Source organism: Ambystoma mexicanum, chromosome 5p, assembly GCF_040938575.1.
Source record: "Ambystoma mexicanum isolate Mex_15411 chromosome 5p, UKY_AmexF1_1, whole genome shotgun sequence".
Classification (NCBI taxonomy): domain Eukaryota; kingdom Metazoa; phylum Chordata; class Amphibia; order Caudata; family Ambystomatidae; genus Ambystoma; species Ambystoma mexicanum.
The window spans coordinates 297,928,694-297,951,911 of record NC_090930.1 but is presented as its reverse complement, the minus strand read 5'-3'; the positions used below and the strand labels follow the sequence as shown (position 1 = coordinate 297,951,911).

The 23,218-nt window shown below is 45.4% G+C and overlaps 1 protein-coding gene across 1 annotated transcript in view; it reads right to left on the bottom strand.

The window, feature by feature from the left end:
- Positions 1-23,218, bottom strand: part of RNF128 (ring finger protein 128) — a 389,934-nt gene that overhangs the window by 172,438 nt on the left and 194,278 nt on the right. The window contains exon 2 of the mRNA XM_069612731.1: positions 21,009-21,256. Coding sequence (XP_069468832.1) covers positions 21,009-21,256 — 248 coding nt within the window. The remainder of the gene's footprint in view (positions 1-21,008; positions 21,257-23,218) is intronic.

Below are 23,218 nucleotides of genomic sequence, written 5' to 3'. Positions count from 1 at the left end.
TGAATTTGATCCTTCAGCTACTGGGAGCCAATGGAGATGTTTCAGTGCTGGAGAGATGCGATCCCTGGGCTTGAGGCCAAGGACAAGTCTTGCAGTTCTGTTCTGGATGAGTTGCAGAGGACGGAGAGTAGAGCAGGGTAGATTTAAACAGACTGTTACAGTAGTCAAGCCTGGAGAGAACCAGAGCTCTGGAGACAGTGAGCATCTGAGGGAAGGAGAGGAAAGGAAGGATACCTCTGAGGAGGTGCATTTGGTAGTTTGACTTCTTAGAGATCTCATAAATATGAGGGAAGAAGGAGTGTGTGGAGTCAAAAATAATCTTGAGGTTGCTAGCATCACAGGTGAGAGCAGGAAGAGGGCAAAGGGAGGCTGACCAGAGAGTGGCTAAAAGGGGGGTGGAGGTGTGCCAATGAGGAGGGTCTCTGTGAGCACATGTTTCATTCCAAAACAATATCAGTGCTATCCTTCAGAGTTCATGCCATTGACTGCATTCTGACCATTGATATTAGAAGGATATCTTAATCGTGCTGGTGCAGTGCCTTAAGTGGCAGTGCTAAATGAGCCGGGGCTCGTCAAGGGGGCATGGCCTAATGGCGGGGGTCACATGCTGGCCGGTTAGGCCACCCACCCTTTGACGAGCCCCGGCTCAATGGGCTACTGGCACCACTGAGAGGCAGCCTGTTGTAGAGATCAGCACCCTCTTCCAATGGGGGAAGATTGTGCCGACCTCTGCATTTATTTTCTATAAGCTTGCCTGGCAGGGGACAGTGCCTCGCCTATTCAGCCCTAATGGTTGTGCTGCCCCTCGCCAGCTGGGGAGGAGCAGCTTCACTATTAAGGCTGCGAGGGTGAGGCCACTGGAAGCGGAGGCCTTTTTCCTTAAAGACTGAAACTCCCACGAATGCACATGAGCTACAGAAACAAGGCCTCTGCTTCCAGCGGCCTCACGTTTCTCTCCATAATGATGGCGCCGGCCGACGGGCATTTCTTGCCATTATGGAGGAAGGGCATTTTTCTCTGAAGCCTGAAGCTCTCATACACGAGCGAGAGCTTCATGCTTTAGAAAAGAAATCCTGGTCATGTATTGCCCGGGGCTGCCAGGGGAGACTAGTGAGTCCTGCTTCAAAACGAGATTTCAGAGCCTTCCGGGGCTTGGCCCCGGCCCACTTAAAGCCCTGTGCTGGTGGTTAATGTTACTGTTCTGACGGATTTCAAGTATATGGAAGCCAACTAGTTTCATAGACTGCGCTATAGGTTTGTACCCTTGCTGTTTAAGGAATGCATAGCCCAGATCCAAACAAGAGGGTGCGGTTTCAATTCTAGTCAGGCTAGTGTCGGACACCGGCTAGCGTCAACTTTCATTCTTGCTTTTTACTTCTTGCCAGTAAATGTTTAGTAGCAAGCAAGTTTGGTTTTGCCAAAGTGCATGTTTGCTCCACCTTCGGCGGACGGAGTACATACAACAGTTAGTGCTAATGGGCTGATGGTGCTTGGACATGCTTAATTCTTTATTGCTTACCTCGAATATTACATTCCTATACAGAGTGAATCTCTTGTTCCATTTCTGTATATCTAAATAATATACAATATAAAGAGAGGCACAAACCACCCTGTTGTGTGGGATTTAGGATGGTGTTCCAGAGAGTTGGTGCACTAGCAGAGAGGTGTTGACAGAGCCAAATGGCCCATACTCAAAGACCTTGCTACGCTCGGGCCTATAAGTATGGGCCCCGGGGGCATTACCTTAGGCGGTAATGGCCCGCCGGCTCGGTGCCCATTACCACAGTCTGGCCCCTGAACAAGGAAGGGTAAAAGGGTTAGGTATTAATTGGGAGAGGCCTGTTAGTAACGTTAGGCATCATCTTCGGATTCAAACTAGGGATAGATCATTAAGACTGATTTGATTCTTACAATATATATTTGGAACTCTGATAAGCATCCAAAGTTAAAAAGGGTCTATTTAAATGGAGTAAGATAGCTGCTAGTAATTCAGCCAATCTCTGGATGTCGACTGGCACGTAGACTGAGCCAGGGGTGAACACAGAGGTCAGTGACTGGTTCTTTCAGTTTAAATTCTTCAGAAAAATGCCAATGCTATTAGATTTAAAGCTTTGGGTCCTCTCGGTAGAGGCAGACACCGATGCTAGGGTTGAACTAAAGCAACCACTTACATGTTGGTTTACCCAATCACCTGCTATCAGGTTTTAAGGAACACAGAATATGAATGTCTGGGTAATTTAAAGAAAGAGAGAACAGGTTGCGTGCTAGACGCTCCCTTCACTGGATGGAAGTCATGGATCGGACCAGCTTTAAGAGTGGCTGCCTGAGAACAAGAAAATCCATTTCTCCTGGTGTTGGCCGATGCATAGTCACATGAGAAGATAGTGGCCTATCAGCAGGGAGCATTAGAGTAGCAATCTCAATAACATGGTGTCCTTGCCTTTTCAAATGCCCTTCATAGGTGGCAGCTGTTTTGCTATGCATGCTGTCCCCATTTGCAACCCTTTTCCACTATAGCTTGGCTCACTTGTGTCGATAGGGAATGCCAAAAAGAAATTAAAGACACAGATTTACATAAAAGCACACACTGGCAGGTTCAAATGGACACTGCGGTGCATCACAAACTATACACGGTTTGCCCCTCACCAATTCACCAACCATAGTTTAAAAACAATGTTATACTTTTAATAGCCTATTGCTTTTGAGTTAATCCTGATGCTGACACTTTGGAAAGCTCCAATTGAAACAGACCAGGCTGCCCATACATACACTGGATTGATAAAGAAGGCAACTATAAAGTAGGATAATTTGGTTGTATATTCAAGTCCAATCATTGAATCTCTTTCGCAATTCACACCACCGCTCTCCTTCTCTTAATCCCCTTCTTGTACAGATGGGGATTGTCATGTCCTTGAATTGACTTGGCAGGGGCCTGCAGTGAAGAGCCTTGAAGAAGGATTCAGCAGACAGAGCTAGTCCAGCTGCGGAGCAGCAAAGCAGGATTCTCCGGTCAGTATCTGAGCAGGTGCAGACACAAACCCTTTTAATGGTGTACAGTTCAAGTGGGTTTCTGATGAACCTGCTCTGCCCTAGGATTGGCTCAATGAGGTTCCCTGATGCAACATCTCCGTTTTTACTGTGTGCCTGGCAAGGCACTAGGTAGATTCATTTCAGGCTTTCCGGAGCTCTTCCTCTTGTCTCTTGCAGACCTTTGAAAATGCAGCAGGCGCCTAACTTTTTCCTTCTTGACTGCAGTACCATACCTACGAAGCCTGCTATACCGGCTATCTGGAGTTTGATCTCCAACAGCAGGCACATTTTCTCCAACGAGAAAGTAGCCCGTCCCGCTGGTTCCGTTGACAAGGCAAGTAACCTTTAGAGGTCACTGGCCCTCTAGAATAAAAGGAGCCTAGCAGAGAAGGACACCAAACAATGTGGCAGCATATTCCATTGCATATGCACCAGAGTCGTTGCTAGGGGGGGCGGAGGGGGCTATAGCCCGGGGTCTTTTGGTTGTAGCCCCGAATAGAAGCTCACATGCTACAGCCAAAACTAGTTAGCCCTGAGTCCCGCCATTAGCTTAGCCCCTGATCTTTTCCAGACCTAGCAACACGCCTGATATGCACACAGCACACGCTACTATTGCACAAAGGCACCAGATGTGTAAACCATGTGCTGCAAATGTGCATGATACCATTGGAACAAGGAAAGACCTTGCGACTGGCTGCCACCTGTGCAGTGAAGTCTATTTTTAGAAGCTGGATCTCGAATTGCAAAGATCATTTCATTGCCATGGAAACGGACCAGTTACCGCACAAGATTGGAGGACAAGGAGAGGGCATGAAAAGGGGGCGGGGTGAAAACTGCAAATAAGGTGCCTGAGGGTGAAGAGGAGAGCAAAGGTCACCATGGGAGTAATTTGTGCAAGCCAATCAAAACAATCAACGATGGTGTTGTACAGGGCTCATTCCCCCAGAAGAAACGGGCGATGGCTAATAAGCCAAACACCTGGTAAAAGAAAAAGGTTAACAAAGTAGCTTAAAACACAAATTGATTAAACCAGCTCAGTAGTACAGTCAAAAGTACTTGCCAGACAAAACAGTCATACCTACAGAGCCACTGAAACATGCAACTGTCTATCCATTCATTCCAGTAGTCCATGTGTGGCAAATCGTGCCTACATCCTCGGAGAGTGCCCGCTTGCCATCTCTCCAGCGTGGAGTCCAGTGCTCTTTCAACCCCTTATCTTTTAGAATATGGAATAGCCTAACTACACCCAGATGTCTGGTAACTGCAAAGGTTGAAGTGTTTGCCATTCTCTAGTCATATGCCACAGCCATGCCCGATGCTGAAACTCCACCATTCCCACATTGCACGGAGGCTAGGAATGGCAAGCATGAAGGTGGATACTAAACCACAATCACTGCACTAGTTCAGTGCCGAGGATGTCGACGTCCGCAGCAATACCATTGGACTGCGGAGGACTTCAACATCCACATCCTGAGGCCACCAGATTTCGCAGTGGGCTTGAACTGTGGCAGGAAGGTCTAACTTAAGTCAGTGAGTTAATAAGGTGCGCGGGTGTGTGTGTGGAGGGGTGGGGTGTGTGGTGTGTGTGTGTGTGTGTGTGTGGGGGGGTGGGGTGTGTGGTGTGTGTGTGTGGGGGGGTGTGTGGTGTGTGTGTGGGGGTGTGTGTGTGTGGGGGGGTGGTGTGTGTGTGGGGGGGTGGTGTGTGGGGGGGGTGTGTGTGTGTTCGTGTGTTCGGGTGTGCGTGTTTTCCAGCTTTCTGCTGGTCCTTGGCATTCGGTTTCACTGCCCTCTTCGCCGCCAGTGCAATACTCCATTTGAAGTTGGCGTGTGGAACTTCAGGGTCGTGGTTAAGCCTCGATGCATTTGAAAAAGACCCATAGCCACCTCAAATCCTTCCCGAGTGATTCGTCCTACAGCAGAAGTGTCCAATGGGGGTTTGGTACACTTTAATCCCAGGTCAAATCTGCGGCAATGATTTGTGGATCAATCAGGAGCCTCGCTTCTTGTGTCGAATTTATTAGTCTAGTTTGTTCAGCCTATACAAACACTCTTGGCCTGATTGTTTTCAAGTTTTTTCAGCCAATCAGAGGCTTTGAATCACCCAAAAGAGGTTTAGCCTCTACCGAAGGCCCAGCTCCACTTCCAGTGGGTTTGGTGGGCTGTGAGGAAGGCAGACACACACACAACAGCAGAACACTTGGAGTGTGTTCCTAGAGGATGGAGTGCTCTGAACAAAAGGTATGTGTTTATTTTTGTGTAGCTCAATGGTCTCAGGAGAGGTGTTTGTTCATTTGTGTGCTTCTTTGTCTCAGTATCCTTTCCTCTTATTGCCTTTTCTCTTTTATTTCGCCTTTATAAACTTAAAATAGCCCAAACATTCCTGTCCTAATCCCACCTCCCAAAATAAACAGTGTACCTTTTCCCAGTCGAAAGGGAGTGATTCTACAACAACCCTGACTAGTGCTGCTGCCAATTGGGCAACTTGCTATACCAATACTAAACTGTGTAATCCCTTACATTAGACAGCCATCAAGCGTGTGCTGCCTGTTCCCGTTGATAACCACTCTGTATTCAAGATGCCGGAGTCACGGAGGAAGGGGTCCCAAAGCATCACCCCCATAGGCTGTACCTGCACTGTACGCAAAACTTTCAACACTGGCCAGTGATGCATACCCCATCGATGTCATCACTCTTGAGCTTGACCTGCCTGGTGTAGCTGGCAACGTTTTGGCTGCTTGTTTTTCTGCTGCCCGTGTACTTTCTCAAAACATCCTTCCACATTTGCACAGTGTCTTCTTAGGATGTCCTCCTCGTCGACACACGTGGATGAAAAATGTCTTACCTTAAAATGTGAGCCTATGAAGGAAGCCAGCAGCAACTCCAGGTTTCCTTTAACTGAAGTTACATATGGCTAACCACGCAAGGATCAAAGGAGGTCACCCCTCCCCAGCTAGGCCACATCAGCATCACCGGCCTTCTCCATGTTGAGGCTCAGCTCCAGGGTTACAAAAAAGAGGCAGAACTTCAGTAAGGAAGGCATTGGGAGTGCAGTACTGACAGCAGCACTGGGGGCCGGTGACACGGTCAAAACAAGTCCTGCCGAGAACTCAGTTACAGTAGTCTCTGTTTGAAATACGCTGCTCATGTAGCCTTTCCAACCTGTGCAGCAGAGTTCAGATGGGTGAGAACCGAGGTTTTCAGGTTTTTTTTAGTGGAAACATTTGGCGAACCTGCTGCTGGCACAGTATAGTTTTGGCATCAGAAATCTGGCTGAAAATGGATCCGAACTCCTGGGCCACAGCACCATAACTGATAAGGCATTCGACCACAAGGTGAAGGACATGCGCAAAGCATGGGATGCGCAGCTTGGGTTTAGCCAGTTCATAAGGCAGCAAGGGCATTTGATCCATTGTTTGCTCCTACAAAGCCCACATGCAAGTTAAGTGGCCCATAGCGCTGTCCCTCTAACTTCTTCCAATCAACTGCATCTGTGGCTTACGCCTTGAAACCCTCGCATCATCCAGGGCACAGTCACTGTCCCCATTATTGTCTAGCTTAGACATGAATGTGGGACATAGAGACCTGGTGTCTTCAATTTCCTCCCTCTGTGCAAACTCGTCTGTTTCGTTCTTTCCTGAATTCCAGTAAATAAGTAGCCCGCCTCACGGTGCCCTTGATGTGGTAGAATGGACTCACAGTGCAAGCTCCTCTGCGGACCTAGGTGCAATAACTGTGCATGGACTCCAGAGTGACCTACGACAGGGATTTCTGGAACTTGAGTTGGATGATGGCTTACATTTACCACATTCAATTCTGGCATTAGCAGAGCTGCTGCAGATGTGAAAGGACCATGACCATCAGCCTTGCGTCAGACTCCTTTGGGTGCTGAAACGGACCCATTCTGTTGCTCACTCACTGACAAGTGTATTACCCACCTTGCTGAATCTGATGCTTTCAGAATTCACAGGAGTTTTGCAACAGCTGCCCTCAGGATTGTCCTGTACCCAAGCGACTCTCACAATAAGGCATTCCATCCCCCTAAACTCACACTAGGTGGCACTTGTGTTGTTAATCCAATTCAAATCACTGAATGGGTCTCATAGCTGTGCATAAAACAAAACCTTAACATAAACTCAAGGTGTGTCCCCAGCCACTCACTACTTGTCCCTATCTTTAGTCCAGCTCAACTACTTTAACTCCACGCCAGTTCATTAACCCTTCCCTAAATGTCCTAACCCTGCCTCCAGCACCAACCTTCTGGTCTTGCTACAAGCTGCCAAAGTCTGAAATCAAGCTCCATCCATGAATGCCCCTTTACAGGGATGCAATCGAACTATTCCCAAAAAAGGCCATCAGCAACTGGACCTGGTTGGATCCCCCCAACGTTTGCATGATTAGAGGTTCTAGCAAATCAGGTCATCCAGGCTTAGGCCTAGTGTTCAACACTGCGCCGGTCACCACAGGAAATAAACATAGGGACAAGCTACATAAACTTTGCAGTAGTGCAAGGGCAATTTTGCATGCTATTTGCAACGGGATAAAAATTACTCGGGTGGATAAATACTTATTCTATTGGGCAATATTCGCCCTACAGCACATAAAGTCAGAAAATGCACTAAAACAGTGAACACTGTGATATGGACCAAAGTGTCAAAGGGCTGAACTAAAAAAAAAAGAAACTCTAGTTTGGAACCAAATAGTTGGTAAAAATCGTATGCCCTTGTGGAAGAACGAATATTAGCATTCATTTAAGGTAGGTTATAAACCCAGACAACTCAATCAAGCGCCACCTGGGAAGGAATAAGGTTCCAATCACTTTGAATTATACGCTAGCATAAGCTATCACCAAGGAAACTATTCCTTTTAATTGGAGTTCCTATTGATCCATAGTTTGCAGGTATGGAACCACTTTGCATACATTAGTGGAAATAATATTGGGGATTTGGTCCTGTGTAGCCCCCATGTCATTTCTTGGGCTTACAATGCAGTTTTCTTTTTTACTTGCCAGGAAAAAGACACAAAAGGCTGCCTGGGACTGGGGATTGCGCTCTCAGCTCAATAGTTCCTGGTGTGAGGCGAGGACGGTTGTTCATTGGTTGGGTGATCCTGAACTGCGGTGAAGGGTACTTGACTGTAGGTGATATGATATGAAATGGCATTTGTAACACGCCTATACACAAGTGTTTGAAGGCGCAACGAGGCAGGGAGGGGGAACAAGGGGAAGACAGACAACGATCCTACTAGGCCAGGTGTCATTTAGATCGCGCAAGTGCAAGGGGAAGGGGGGGGAGTGCAGTACAGGGTAAGTAGAATAAACAACAAATAATAGGGCCAGCTGGTGGCAAGTGCAAGGTAAGTGAAGACAAGTGCTGGGGGGGGGGCTGTAGGGATACAGAGACAGTGCCGCAGTGCAGGGGTTGCCAGGGAGGCAGTGCAAGTGGAGAGTGGCTGGGCCAAGGACCGAGGTCGGAGAGAGTGGCCCAGTTGCAGATTCAGTGCAGTTTCAGTGAAGAATTTAGCAGGGGAGAGGCAGAGATAAAGCAGAAGCAAAGAGGAAGGTTTTGAGGTGCTTCCGGAACCAGAGATGGTTCTCCTCAAGTTTCAGGGAGGCAGGAAGGCTGTTCCAGAGGGAGGCCCCTGCCGCTGAGAGATGTCCGAGAGACTGTATGGGAGTAGCTGCTTCTTCGTGACTGACAGATGACTGAGCCAATGAACCGGTGGACTGTTGACAGGATAGGGAAAACTGGGCTATTCTGCAAGGGCATGGTTAGAGGCCTGAGGCAGGGGTAGACCTATTTCAGGTGAATGCTGATGTAAACAGAGTCCCTGACGGAGGAACCATTTTTCAGATTCTCAGTTCCAATCACATCATAACGTCAGGAAAACTGACATTATGTGGATCGAACCATAACGAACAAGGTCCCTGAAGAGTTGCCATGTGTCACATTTATTCATGGGTTAGGCACCGTGCACCGATGACCAACTCACTGACTGAGTGTTTAGTAAAAAAGTATTCTTTTACAGGGAGTGCAGCATGGCAAAGATAGAGCGTGTATACCTTGCACCCAAGGAGGTCCTTTAGCCGCTTCACAAAAAGCCTGCTCCAACACTTGGGGAGAATATTGGGAATAGGACACACCATTATTTCCTTGCCCAACTGCCAAACCATCAGGAATGCATGGGGGAGTCTTGGCTCGTCGCAGTGATTGGAAAGTGCTTCCATTTTGTTGTACGACTCTCCTGAGAGGTGCAAACTAGATTGATCTGCCAGAGTGTCCTCACCTCTTGCCATGTGGATGAAAGAAAGGATATTTCTCTTGTCCTATTGCCCACTGCAATGTTTCCACAGTTAACAAGCACAGTTGGGTGGAACGAGTGCTTTGTGTTCATTCAAGTAGAACATTGGTTTGATGTTCTGCGTCAATCAACATTCTCTAAAGCACCATGAGAAAGATGGCATTCTGGGTAGGTAGATCACCTACTATTTTTACAGGATGCTGATGTGATGGAACAAGTCATGCCTGTACTATAGATCTAGGAACTTTCTCTGGCTCTATGCTGCTCATCAGCCAGTGAGAAGGTTCAGATGTTGTGGATATCAGAAGATCCAGCCTGAGAAAGGGGATGTCTAAGAGAACGGTTCCGCTCAGCTTTCAGATAATCACCAGTCTAGATAAGCGATACAGGAACGCTATAGAAAACATCCATTTGTCGGACCACAAAGCAGCACCTTTGGCAGAGGGCAAGCCGGAAGTCTTCAAGTCCAAAGCATCCTTTATCCTTCCGAAGGCCAATCATTGAATTGGGCAATTCCAGCAGCTATCAAAGGTCTTAGAAGAGGGAGGAGTCGGACATCAATATAAAATCCTCGCATTATTGCTATTATGCAGCAACTCGCCCACCATCACCAAAGTGGGCAGCAGGTTTAGCTTTTATCAAGTGAACTACAACTATTGAAATCTACGTCTATCACATGCATTGCCTGCTATGAAACAATGCAAACATATTGCCTAATGCTTCCTTGGGATAAGGAGAATGTTTTAGAAAATGTACACACAAAAAAATAAAAAACGATAACCTAATTAGAAATCACTGTCTGTAAACAAAAATGACAACAGCCATCTTCTTTTTCATGTTCGATAATGTTTTCTTCTCTTTAGAAAATCAAAGTGTGGAATGAAGTCTATTACCATCATTAGCACCGAGGGTGCAGGGAACGGACAATAAGGGTCCTTGGATGGCGGCTGACACCGCTAATCTCAGCCTGCATTCCATGGATCGTGGAGGGTGCGTCCCCTGCCCGCAGCGCCATCTTTCCCCCACCCTCCCTCAATCTTTCATCGTTTTATTTTCCCCTCTAGCCCCTGACCCCACTTACCGTGTTTTGGAGCCACGTCTCCTATATCCATGGTGGTCATCTTGAGACAGTATTTTCATTTACTGAGTGGGACGCGTGCAGCGTCCCATTCAATGAATGAAAATGCTTTCCTTTTTTTCTTAACACCCCGGATTACCGCTTTGGTTACCCGGGGTGCCAATGGCCTTAAACACCCGATCCGACCCTGGGAGGGGGCACTGTCCAATCGTGGATGCTCGTAATGCGGGCAAGGGTGGACTGGCCTATAGGGAACTCTGAAGATTTCCCGGTGGGCCTCTGCACCCTGGGCCTCTTTTGTGTGGTATTTCCAAATTTTCTCATAGGAAAAGCATTGGGCTTGCTGAAAATGTGTCATATGGGGCCACTTTGAAAATGATTTCCAGGGCCTCTTTTGGTCCCCAGTAATTATTTCCAGGGCCTCTTTTAGTTCCCAGTCCACCCCTGAATGCGGGCTGTAGAAGCCAGTGTCCAAACAGCCTCGGTTGCCACCACCTCTTTGCTTCCTGGCTCCCCCTCACCTTAGCACACGTGTAGTTTTCTACACGGGTGCTAGTGGTGTCTTTTTTTTTATATTAAAAAAAGAAGCATATGGTTCCGGCCCAGCGCTGCGCAGTGCTGGTGTCCCATCAGTCCGTTTTCATGTGTTAATGATATCACAGTCATCAACACTGAAAACAGATTGAGGTTAACAGCAGCATTGCACCAGGTCGAGCCATGCAGCGCAGGAAAGTTACGCTTCTTTTGGTTTTATTAAAGGAGACTGCACAGGGGGGTTCATGGCGATAGGCCCATTGGCAACGAGCCGACTCCGTCTCTTAGCACCATTAGCTTGGGCCCTTAACTTGGGTGACGGGCCATTAAGGAGAGGGTCAGCCAGCCACCTCAGGGCATATCGCCTTAGTAGAAACCTGTGTTCCATACTTCTCCTTTGTTCTTCTCACTGCTTCGAACTTTTGATCCAAACACCAAATGTGCAATGCCGGCCAGTACAAGCCTGGATTCCAAACTTCCCTTTACAAAGTGTAACGCACTAGGCACTGAGCAAGGACACATGGACAAGCACCATCACGGGAAGCAAGAGTTGAGACTTCCTTTTTCCCCTCCCACTGAACGAGCTCTAATAGTGTTGGATCATTTACCATCCGACACGGCTGTGTGGTATGATATGATAGTTTATTTATACAGCGCCTATACACAATGTGTTTCAAAGCGCTTCAAGGCAGGGGAGGGAACAAGGAAAAATACAATGACATTCTTACAGGTCATGAGCAGTAAGGATGTGAAATTAACTATCGTACTCAGCGAAGACATAGATAAGAAAGGGAGGGGGAGAGTGGGAAGGAAATGGAAACAGACAGGCGACTACCATACTAGGCCTGACGACATTTCTGGCAGAGCCGGAGAAAACAAAAAGGTGAGGGAGAGGGGTGCAGAAAGGGAGGGGAGGAACAAAACAAGCGACTATCGTACTAGGCCTGACAACATTTCAGATAGTGCTGGAGGAGGGGAGGGGCTTCACCCTCATTAAAGGGCTTAGCCTTCAGCCCAGGACCTTACTCGGGTGGAAGTCACCTACCACACAATACAGTCCTCTGGTGCAGGCTTAATGCTCATTATAGAGTGTCGATGCTGGCAAGATGTCATGTTTATTTAAAACTTCTCTGTGGTTAATAATTTAAGACATGGCTTTATGTGACCAATTCACTTTTGAGAAAGCACCCCTGCCGGGAGGGCCACCCTACGCTACAGCTGGAATATTCTGTGCACGCCAATATAAAGGTTCCTAAAACAGCGCGTGAAATGACAGCTTGGTGACGGATGACACGGGGACACCACTTAGTTTACAGCTGGAACAACGAGATAAAATTGCAACAAGTTCGGGCACCCACACAGGAGTCTAGGTTTTTAACAGGAGTAGTTAAGGGAAAAGTCTAAATGTGTTGATTTAAAACACCATCTGGTTATGTATTATTTGCCTGGAGGTAAATTACAAGCACAGGCGCCCTCTTCAAAGTATAAGCAGCGTTTCAGCAACAAGTAGGAAGGCAAGTAGCAGCACGTTTTATTGCTCACTCGGTCATGCACTGGGCATTGCAAACTGATTTTCCCCCCCATGAAGTCAATGTGTTTCTTGACCTTTGTGTCAATTCAGAAATTCTTGACCAGTGGCTGTCAGAGAATCTTTCTGAAAAGAAATAGGAAACCTTTCGTTTCCGAGTTAGGAGGACTTTCTGGCCATCTGTTTGGAAGCTACAAAGCCAGGAAACGGCTACTCTGCCAACACACATAGCTCTCACAAGTTTGTGTCCCCAGGACCGGTGAAATCAAAAGATTTTGTTTTTGGTGGGTGAGAGCCCATTGCAGCGTATCATGTTGGTGGCTTTGCGAGAGGGGGGGGTGTGGGGGGGGGTAAAATGACTACAGGGCGGATGACACCCGCCAAAAGCATGCAAGTTGAGAGGTATGAACCCAGGCACCAAAGTCGGAGTAATCTGGGGGGGGGGGGGGGAGCGCAAACGTGCACCATGGTGCTTTGCAGGGTGTGAATTTCTGAGCTACGGGGATGAGGGAAGGGGAGGGAGTGCTCTGTTCGTGTACGTTTGGTTTCCATTTACTTTTCTTGATGGATCATAGAGTTGTATTAACGATAATTGTAAAATATTACGGATCAATTTTTGATCCAACTAATGTGCAAACGGCACTATTTTTTGGGGCTTTGTACGCTTCACTGAACGAACCATATAACTGGGCGCAGGCCAGAGGCGTTGCTAGGGGGTGGCTAAGGGGGCTATAGCCCCTGATCTTTTCGTTGTAGCCCCGGATAGAATATCAGGAGCTACTACCAAAAGGCTAGCTAGCCCCCAGTCCGGACAGTTCAAACATCAGCTTAGCCCCGGGTCTTTTCCAGACCTAGAAACACCCCTGGCGCAAGCTGTGGCCTTTACAAATGATTGTTTACGTTCTAGTTAAAGTGTGTGGGTCCTGTAAAGCACAGTTTACACCATTCTTTGCTGGCCTAGCAAGAAAAGGTTTGTGAAGTGTTAGTGTGGAAAGGAGAGGGAGGAGTTGCATGTGCAAACGTGCAGATGTGTTGAGGTGTTCATATTCGAAGAACTGGGACTGTGGGCCCGATTCTTATGTAGGCGCAGTGAGGCTCAATGCCCAGGCACGAGTATTCTCAAGTGGGTCTGGGCGTCATCGCAGAGCACGATTGTGCCCTGGCTGAAATCCGCCCGTTTCATTCAAGAACCGGCGGATTCCAGAATCTTTGCAGCACATTCGTGAAATTACAAGGATTCGTAATTTTACGAAAGTGCTGCCGAGATCAAAACAATCAGTGAGCAATCTTTGTCAACGTGCCAATTTATGCACACGTTGTTCTCACTCAATACTCCCGTTTCATTCTCTCCCTTTCATCCCAGCATGTGGCATTCTGTCCATATGCTTGATATGACACCCTGATGATGGATTTCATGTCCACATTTGCTGCAATGCCCTTGTGATGATATTAAATTATCTCAGCACAAATGCAGTCCTGTGCTTTCTTGAACCTGCCACTGAGGTTAATGGGAAGCACACTCAAGCTCATAAAAACCTTCCATGAAGTAATGCAAGGCCATATTATTTTTACAACTCCGAGCAAGCAGTGCCTCTGTGTGAGCTGGTGCTTTGGGGGCATCAGAGAGCCGTGTTATCTGAGCGCAGCCATCATCATCATCAAAATGCCAATATAGTTAATGCCTGCTATCTCACCCAAAAATCAGTGATCCTTGTGGCACTTCTCCACAAGAACGACACCAATTTGGTGCTTTATTTCAGTGCCAATTTCAGGCAGTTCTGAAAGTGGAGCAGTGGCAGAAGAATAGGCATGCAAAATGCCACATAAAGAAAGTGCCGGTTGCTGGGTCGGTTTTCAGCCCTTCCTAGCAACTGGCACCCATATTCCAAAAGTGGCGCGTTCATTCCGACTTCGGAAGAATGTGCCACCTTCAGAATAGGTGTTAAGTAGCGAAAAGGTTGCTAACGCTTTATGCATCCTTTTCGCTACTTAATACCTTGATGAGACTCAAGCACTGTATGTGCTATATTTTTATGGACGGTGTATGTTGGCAGTATGCCCCCATGTTTGTGATGACTCCCATTCATCACGTGTCATCATTTCGGCCTTCTAGCGTGGATGGAATGGAGATCTGTAGTGTGGTGCCATGGTTTTTTGGGGTGAGCGCGGTGTAGTATGCATCTGAAGAATGTTCAAGATGTTTTGTTCCTGCAGTGTCTGTATGGTTGGCCAGTAGTAAAGCCTGTTAGTGGGGTGGGTATGTAGCCAAGAAGACACTTATGAAAATCATGGCCTTGTGGTACATTCAAACCACATACAAGAGCCTAGAAAAAGAAGAAACCCAACGTAAAGAAGTATCAGGGAAGCTGGACATGGTTGCGAATACGATCGTTTGCAGAGGAACTTTGCAGCGACAGAGTGCTCTGATGTTGGATAACTTGTATTTAGTAGTATGGAATTTGAGGATTTCAACAGTTTTATAAAAAATGAAAAGCACAATAACAGCTTTAAAATAGGTGGTATTATTCTGTTACAAAAAAACATGGCTGACTAATGCAATCTGGTTAGATGGATTCAAAACGATCCAACAATTTGCTCATAAACCCAGGGTAGGCCGCCCTGCGTGTGGTTTAATTGCACTCAGAAATTCAAAATTGCAATCAGCACATTTTGTATCTGATACCATTCCGGGTATTGTAGCAGTCACCCTGGAATTTAAAAACTGGTGAAGAAAAATATAACATTCTTATCTTAAATTTACACTGGAATTCAAAGAATTCAGAAATAGATTACTTTTTAAACCAGATTTGGGAGCATATTGTTAGTTGGTTGATAGTTGGAGAAACTCATGTGATTATGGCGGGAAGACTTAAAATCCTGTTGTGCGGCAGATCATAACACCAGAAAAAGTTCTGGTACCACTGTAAATAATAAATGTATACATTTCATTGAAGAATGGGACTTGATGGCGGTGTGCATGGAGATCTCGTGCAAATGCCTACCTGGAAAAGAGGAGATCATATGTCCAATATAGATTATGTAATTTTATCTCAATCAATGTTGAAAAGATGCAATCGATTCGAGATTAAACCAACAAAGTTGATTGATCACAATCTACTTATGGCAATGTTTCATTTGTACGCCAAACAGTAGGACTGCGACAGATATCAGAAATTTGTTGTGAGTAGTAGTGGAAATCTTATTAAGAAGTTCAGGAGGGGTGGAATTTAATTTGATGAGGAAATTTGAAAATGATATTAATAAGGCACCCAAAGATGAAATCTTTGTAGGTTGTGCGAGCTCATGTTTTCAGATTTGATATGGGATAGGAAAATGCCCAGTGTTCCCCATAGTAAGAAAACTAAACAAGTACATCGCTTTGATTGGTTAGTATGGGATCGAAAGAAAAAACAAAGGACATATTTCAAACAATTGTGTCTGAAGCATTACAGATCAGACATATATCATCAAAAAAGCATGAACAGATAAGAGCACATATAAATTGGCTACAGAACCACACATTTCTGTTGGTACAGTAAAACAGTGAAAATATGCCACAGTCCCTCACTCAAAGCCCTTAAAAATCTCCACTGGTTCCCAGATGCTGCAAGGATCAAATTCAAATCCCTCTGCATCATTCATAAGGATGTCTGGGGCCAGGGACAACGCTATCTACAACATGCTCTTACTAAATACTCTCCCTCTAGATCTTTACGTTCTTATGGTACCAACTCTGTGTGTCAAGCGCTTCGCCAAACAGAGGGCTGGTGGCCGTTCACTTTCCTCAGCTGGTCCCTCTTATGGGACAGCCTCTCCCGAATTCCTTGTCTCGAGCCAATCTCCTCAAATTCCGGAAGCTCCTCAAGACTTTCCTTTTCACCTCCTCCTCGCCTTCCTCCCTTCTCTATTAATCCCACAGTTGCTGAGATTGGTAACCAGGGCCCTTATGTGTCCTTCTGTGCCCTGGTCTCCACACCCGATCACCTGCAGCCTCTGCCCGTTCCTAGCACTTGCGTTGGCACCCACTGGCCTATGCCACAGTAGGTCTGCACTTACCTATTTATTGGCAGCTGACCGCTCCATAGCACTACTCCACTGGGCACTTACATCTGCTGCTACCTCATGAGCAGAGGCACTCCTAGCACTTCCTCCTCACGCCCTCTTCCCCTTTTCTTTCTCTGCTGTTGCACATTCTGAATGATCACAAGGCCTAGTAGGTCCCTCTTTATCCTCAGTGTTATTAATGGTTTTCAATCCCAGGTTCCCTCCCTGTTGCCCTTTGGGCGCTTTGAAACACAATTTACTTAATGTATAAGCGCCTAACAAATGCACAATAAGTAAACACGCAAAGTTTTTGGACTATTATAAATGAAACAAGTGGTGGTCAAATCGAGTCACAAAGTAATGGGATTAATGAAACTGTTGGCAGATATATTGGGCTGATATGCATCAGAAAACTGCTTACAATGAGAAGTTGAATAGTTGTTTTACTTTGTGGGATGTGGACTTTGAACAAGATGATATTAAACGCCTCATTTGAAATCATCGGCATCTAATGCCGCTGGGCCGAATGGCCTAACTAACTTGCTGTTCAAACTGAATAACGATCTGTGATCATTAATACTTACATTACTTTTCACAGATATCCTTAAAAACGGTAACATGCCAGAACCCTGGAAGGAATCCATCATTATTCCAGTGTTTAAAAAGGGCAATCACTCCGATCCGAACAACTATTGGCCAATTGCCTTTTGTGAGAAGGTGTCTCACACGCTAGTTCGTGGGGATCTGTCATTCATGAGACCAAGACACAGCCATCGCCACTGGATCCAGTTCTGGGGGCAGACAAGTGCCGGAGGATCACCTGGATGGGGGGGGGGGTGGGTTCAGGGAATGGAAGTCGGAGACTGAAGGGTGAGACGCAGTACCCCCTTCCTTATGACACCTTTTCACCATCCTACCCAGTAGAATATTTAGAAACTCTACCCCCCCACCTTTCCTACAAACACTTTCTCACACAGTGAAAGACAACAAACTAACACCAGAACCGTCAGGCAATTGCTGATAACTACACACACCCGACAGCCCTTTATCTTCCCCACAGGGATAAAAGGCAGAGCATGTGAGCACACCTTGAGCAAAGCCGAATGCACAAGGAAGCAGCTATTCCAGGATGGCAGTTCCAACAGAGGAGAAAGGCAGTGAAAACCGAAAGGATGACAAGGAGGGAATTGCCCTTGCACTTTTCAACCCAGAGCCGCGAAGCCTGTGATAAAAGAACAGTAAAACCGGGAATTGCAGTTGGCGATTGGTGTGGCAGATGTCAACAGTACACGGGCCCTCCCGCACTGATAGCCAGGGTGGGGAAAAGAGCTTATCACCGTGATACCATCCTTGACTCAAGCAGATGAAAAGCCAACAAGTTCAGCACAGCCGGTGAGTAGGAGGAAACTGATAGTAGACCGGACGGCGTTAAGCTCAAAGATGTGGTGGCAACATTTGTGTAAAAGAAAAGATAATCGATAAAGGTCTTCTGGTCTTCTGTGAACAAGCAAGGTATTCGCGTTCGAGTGGTCTGGCACCACTCATTCGAAAGACTCTAACAAACACTCATGAACTAAGATGATACGTTGAGTTGAATAAACTACAACAAGCAAGAGGCCCTATGGGAGGCCAGCGAGAGATGTCAAAGTGGTTATACAAGGGTCGAGTCAAACCCTCTGTACAGTCAAAGGTCTTTCACAGGTTGAGAAAGAATTGAAAAGCTAAGTGAACTGCATTGTGGTGACAAACATGAACCTGACTGAGGAATGTCCACAGTGAGCCTGGTTGAGGGAGGCCGACATGAAGGGGATCGGAGCCCGGCTGAGGGGAATCCTCGGGTGAAGAGTAATCGCCCGATGTGAAGATTAGAAGAGAGAGACTTGTTTGTTGTTAGTGATACATCAGGCCCTCTGAAGCAAGAGACTTGGGCACAGAGGCCCTGACGTTGAAGAAAGTAACTGTAAACTCGTACTGGAGAAGCCCAGAAGTGTCCTGTGCTTGAGAGTCCCGTTTTGTCCCGGGCTTCAAACGTGGGGAAGGGAGACCCCAGCCATAATTTCCTGGCTATCATTTTGAGAACACTTATTTCTTTCCTTGTGAACATTATCCCACACTATTTTGTAGCATTGCAGTATGGATTGGCAATATGTTTTTCTTAGTTTAGGCCCTAGACTGCACAAGGACTATTATTATTTGATGGTCATATCTTGCTCCCATCTTACATTTAACTTTAGATTAGGCATGCATCTCACCCATTTTTACAGTTCAATAAACACCCTTGAACTGTGATCGCTTGTGTCTGTCATGCTTTGAGACCATGCCTCCCTTACACCTTTCAGACTCTTGATAGCAAACTGTTTGCAGCATTAATTCTGGAAAAGCTAGAAGTTTGGTAACAGAAAAGACATTTTATCCAAATTTCAATGTGGCTTTAGAAAGGGTCTATCCACAACACTGAATGGTTTAATCTTCTGAGTCTTAAAAGAAAGGACAAGGCCTTAGGAGAATTCATAATCCGTGCAGTGTATGTGGCTTTGATAGATTTCTCGAAGGCATTCGACATGGGCAACCACCCTCTCCTCTGGAAAAAATGGAGAAAGTGGGGTATACCACCCTCTTCGTTATCTATTCTTGAATACATGCATGAAGGTACATCGGTGAAAGTCAGACTAGATGTGAAGGCATCACTCGCTGACAATATCCCCACATCCAAAGGGTTGCGGCAGGGTTGCATACTTGCACCTTGTTTATTTAATTTGTATCTAGCCGATTTGGACAAAGTATTGGAGAGTGCTGCGCTGATCAGTCCTAAAATCGGGGGGCAAGGAATCAACTGGTTATCCTATGCAGATGATGTGAACCTCTTGGATGGCTCAATGATAGGACTACAGAGGCTTCTTACAGAATTGAGCAATTACTCAAAAATGAATGATTTAATTATAAATCGAAAGATGTCATATAATCACTTTTAGTAATCATAGGAAGGAAAACAGTAATGTGAAATGGACTATTGATGACATCTGCATTGAACTCAGGAGGGAGGTTACCTATCTGAGTTTTAATTTATTCTAACAGTTTAATAAGGTGGTGATGAGTCAAAACGTTGAGAATGAGATAGATCATCTGGCATTTCAAATTAAGCAAATTCTTGGCAGGTTCTGTACGTTTTCAGTCAAACATTTACAAAAATGTTATGTCGGAAAAGTAATCCCAAAGATTCTGTACGGAATGGCGATAGGACCGACTGCTTATGACATTCCATGGGCTAGACTGGAGGGCAGACGCTGGAAGAAGGCCCTGGGTCTGCCTCCCTCTCTCCCCACTGTCACAACCCAGGGAAACCAGAAACTCAGAAACATTTACTGGCGGAAATCACCAAACTGGCTGTAACTAGATTGAAGCATTCAGGTCGGTTTTTTATCAGAATAAGGATGTGTATCCAGATGATCTTTGGAATGTGAGTAGGAAGTGAATTGTTTTTAACGTTTGCAATTGTAAAAAAATGTTGGATGAATTAGGTTTATTAAACTCTGGTGAAGATCACTAAATGAATTGTATTTTGAAGTAGATTATATTTGAAATTTAGTTTTATGGTGTAGGGAAATCAATTTCTTTAATTATTTGTTTTTATAATTTTATAAGGTTTGTATAAAAATGGTTGTATTTTAGGATTTGTGAAAGTTGAAATGTTTGATCAAAACACAGTAACATTAAAACAAGAAAATCAATCTAAAAAGCATCTGTTTTACTGAAAAGACAAAAATTCTGGAAAAGGAAACCCAAATAACACATCAGGATTATCTACCCTGCGCAAAACTAAGTCTTGTAGACCACGTTTAACATTTCAAAATTACTTTTAAACAGAAACATTAAAGACAAGAGGTTTTTGTTATGCATACACATACTGCGGCTGTATTCCAGGCCAGCGCAGCGAAAGTGTCGGACCGTTGGAGAGCATTGAACTTTTCTCAAGCTATGGGGACCTGCCAAAAGGAGGAGTGTGGACATGGAGCCCAGACTTGCAGGAGTCAAGATGAAAGTAAGCGAGAGCGGTGGCGGCGGCACCGAATCAGGGCTCGTAACAAGAGCGAGGGTATGAGGAAAACAATAGTGGTTACCTGATTCAGGATAAACAGAGCACTTTTAAGATGCTGCAGGAGGGAGCACTGGTTATGCCAGAAATAAAGCAAAATCTATCACTTTAGCCGTTATAGCACAAGCAATAATAAGGATAAAGTTATCAAAACAAATATGAATAACGTTTGCAATCCAACCAAACAGCATTTAGAGATTATATTTTTATCTCAGAATTCCATTATTGAAGTCATTTAATTGTAGGAAATATGAATTACCATAGAAAGAGCCACATCCTAAGGTTTGAAAAGAAATTAGGAAGAACTTGTGGGGAGGGGTGATATTGGGACAGAAAGAGTAAGATAGTTCAAAACAGCAAGCAAATATATAGCTGTAAATTAGGGAAGTCCATTTGGTACCAACCATCTTGCGGTTCTGCGCTCTGGTCAGCCTGAGCCTCCTTGCAGAATAGAAGATGAAATATCCCACTGTTGCGGCAGTAACGATGAAGAAGGATACAGAGACAAAGAAGATGGAATAATGATTCATCCAGGCGCTGTGTTTCTTTGCAACTTCGATGACCATAGTTACTTGGATTCCTTGGTTTATCAGGTCCAAGATGTCTCTGCCTTTTTCATATCCAATCATAATGGCAACCGTGTCTTCAGTACCTGCAGACGAAACACAAACCACAGGATATTTAAGGGGTCACTTACTTGGCAAACCATATATGCATGTAAGTCTGCCTGAGCTATCTGACAACACAAGTGTACCAGAATAGTGAAACTATGCCAAAATCAAGGTCTGTAGTCTACAGGTGGTATGAAGACATGAGAAAGGTTTCAAGCCTTGAGCCCAATTTTAATATGACAAACCTATTTGAATGTTGTTAACACCCGGTGAAAATCTTTATGGGACGACATGAAGCTCATGCATTGCATCTTAACATACATTCAGTCATTCCAATGAATTTATGCAAAAAAGTGATGTTTTCAAGAGTTAGAAACGAACAAAAAATAAGCATAGAAGAGCGACAGACACACAATACATACACCATATTAGTTACATGCGAGTTGTGTGTTCGAGTATATAGTTGCATTAAAAGTGTTGCCTGGGTTTCAAGTTGATTTTCACTCCATTCAACATGCAATGTAAGCAGTATATGTTTGAACGCTAGTCAAAGTTCTTCTCTTTGAACCCATAGACAATAAAAAAAGAAGTTGTAGGGAAACCATTCCACGTTATAGTAGACCAAAACAAAAAATGCATACGAATTCTGCATGTTTTTCTGAACCACTGTTTTGCCATCGAGGGGGGAAATGGGCGTGTGATAAACTGCATTGTGCGATTTTCAATGGCATTGGAGGGGAGGCAAGCCTTTGCTCTATGCTCCAACACCAACACCGGAAACCTCAATTGCGAATAGTTTTGAAGTTATTGCCCAAAGGCTGTGTGCATTTCTTTCTTTTTTTTTATATATATATTAACTTGTTAGTACACTTTACTCTGAATAACTGCTTGAGAAGGCCTGTGCTCTTGCGAGTCAGTGATCGATTTTGTCACGGGTTCCATCCATCTTTATTGAAGCACATATCCCCATTTGTCGCAGAGCTTTTCAGTTATGGATGTGATATTTACTTCAACAGCATTGAGCAGAAATAAATCCGTATTTTTGGCTATTAATCATTAAAACAAACTTTAACAAAATGCATGTATTAAATAGTTTTATATGGAACCCTTCCCTTCCTCCACTAATGGTATTCTACAGTGTGAGAACATGGTAATGTTAATGTTTTTTTTTAAGCTCTCTTTATTGGCATTTTATAATAACAACCCAAGAACCCGCAACTCCTCCCCTCCCATCCGCCACCCCCCCTTATCCCCAACCCCTTCCCCCAACACGTTTAATAACTTTTAAATGAAAGTATCAGCAATTCACAACCCCACCCATCCCCCTATACCCCCTACCCCCCCTTCCAGTGTCCGTATTAGCCCTCCAGGCTTCCATTCCCTCCATCGGTCACAGTACCCCTACCCCCCCATCCCATCTGTGCTTCACGGCAGTCTTAAATCGTTGTCCTTTACAGGTCATTTAGCAATTGGGTCCAATGGATAGTTACATCCTCCCTTTCCGTCTCAGGGTCCATATTCTGCAAAACCATTAGTTCTGCCAAACCCGATCTCTGCACATCCTTCCGCCATGGGTTGATCGCCGGGCCTTGTGGGCATTTCCATGCTATCGCCATTCGGCGTTTAGCCAGTATAAGTAGAAACCGGCCCATTCTGTTCCGTATTTGTGCCTTTTCCCCCCTCGGAGCTTACCCCATAGACAAGTTTCCGGACACCGTTTCAATCTGGTCCCCAACAACCCATTCACTACTTTAAGAACCTCATCCCAATACTCAGCTATTATCCCGCACTCCCATGTCATATCATTGCCCAGAGTACCACCGGAGTCACATGCGTCCTTTGTAAAATATTAAATTTGACCAGCTGGAAACGGGTCTTCCTTGATGTCTTTTGGACCAAATCCCAGACCTGTGCCCATTCTTTTCCTGGTATTTGACATTGCATGTCCACCTCCCATTTCTCCTCATTTCTCCTCAACCTTCCGCTCTCCCTCTGAATTCCCC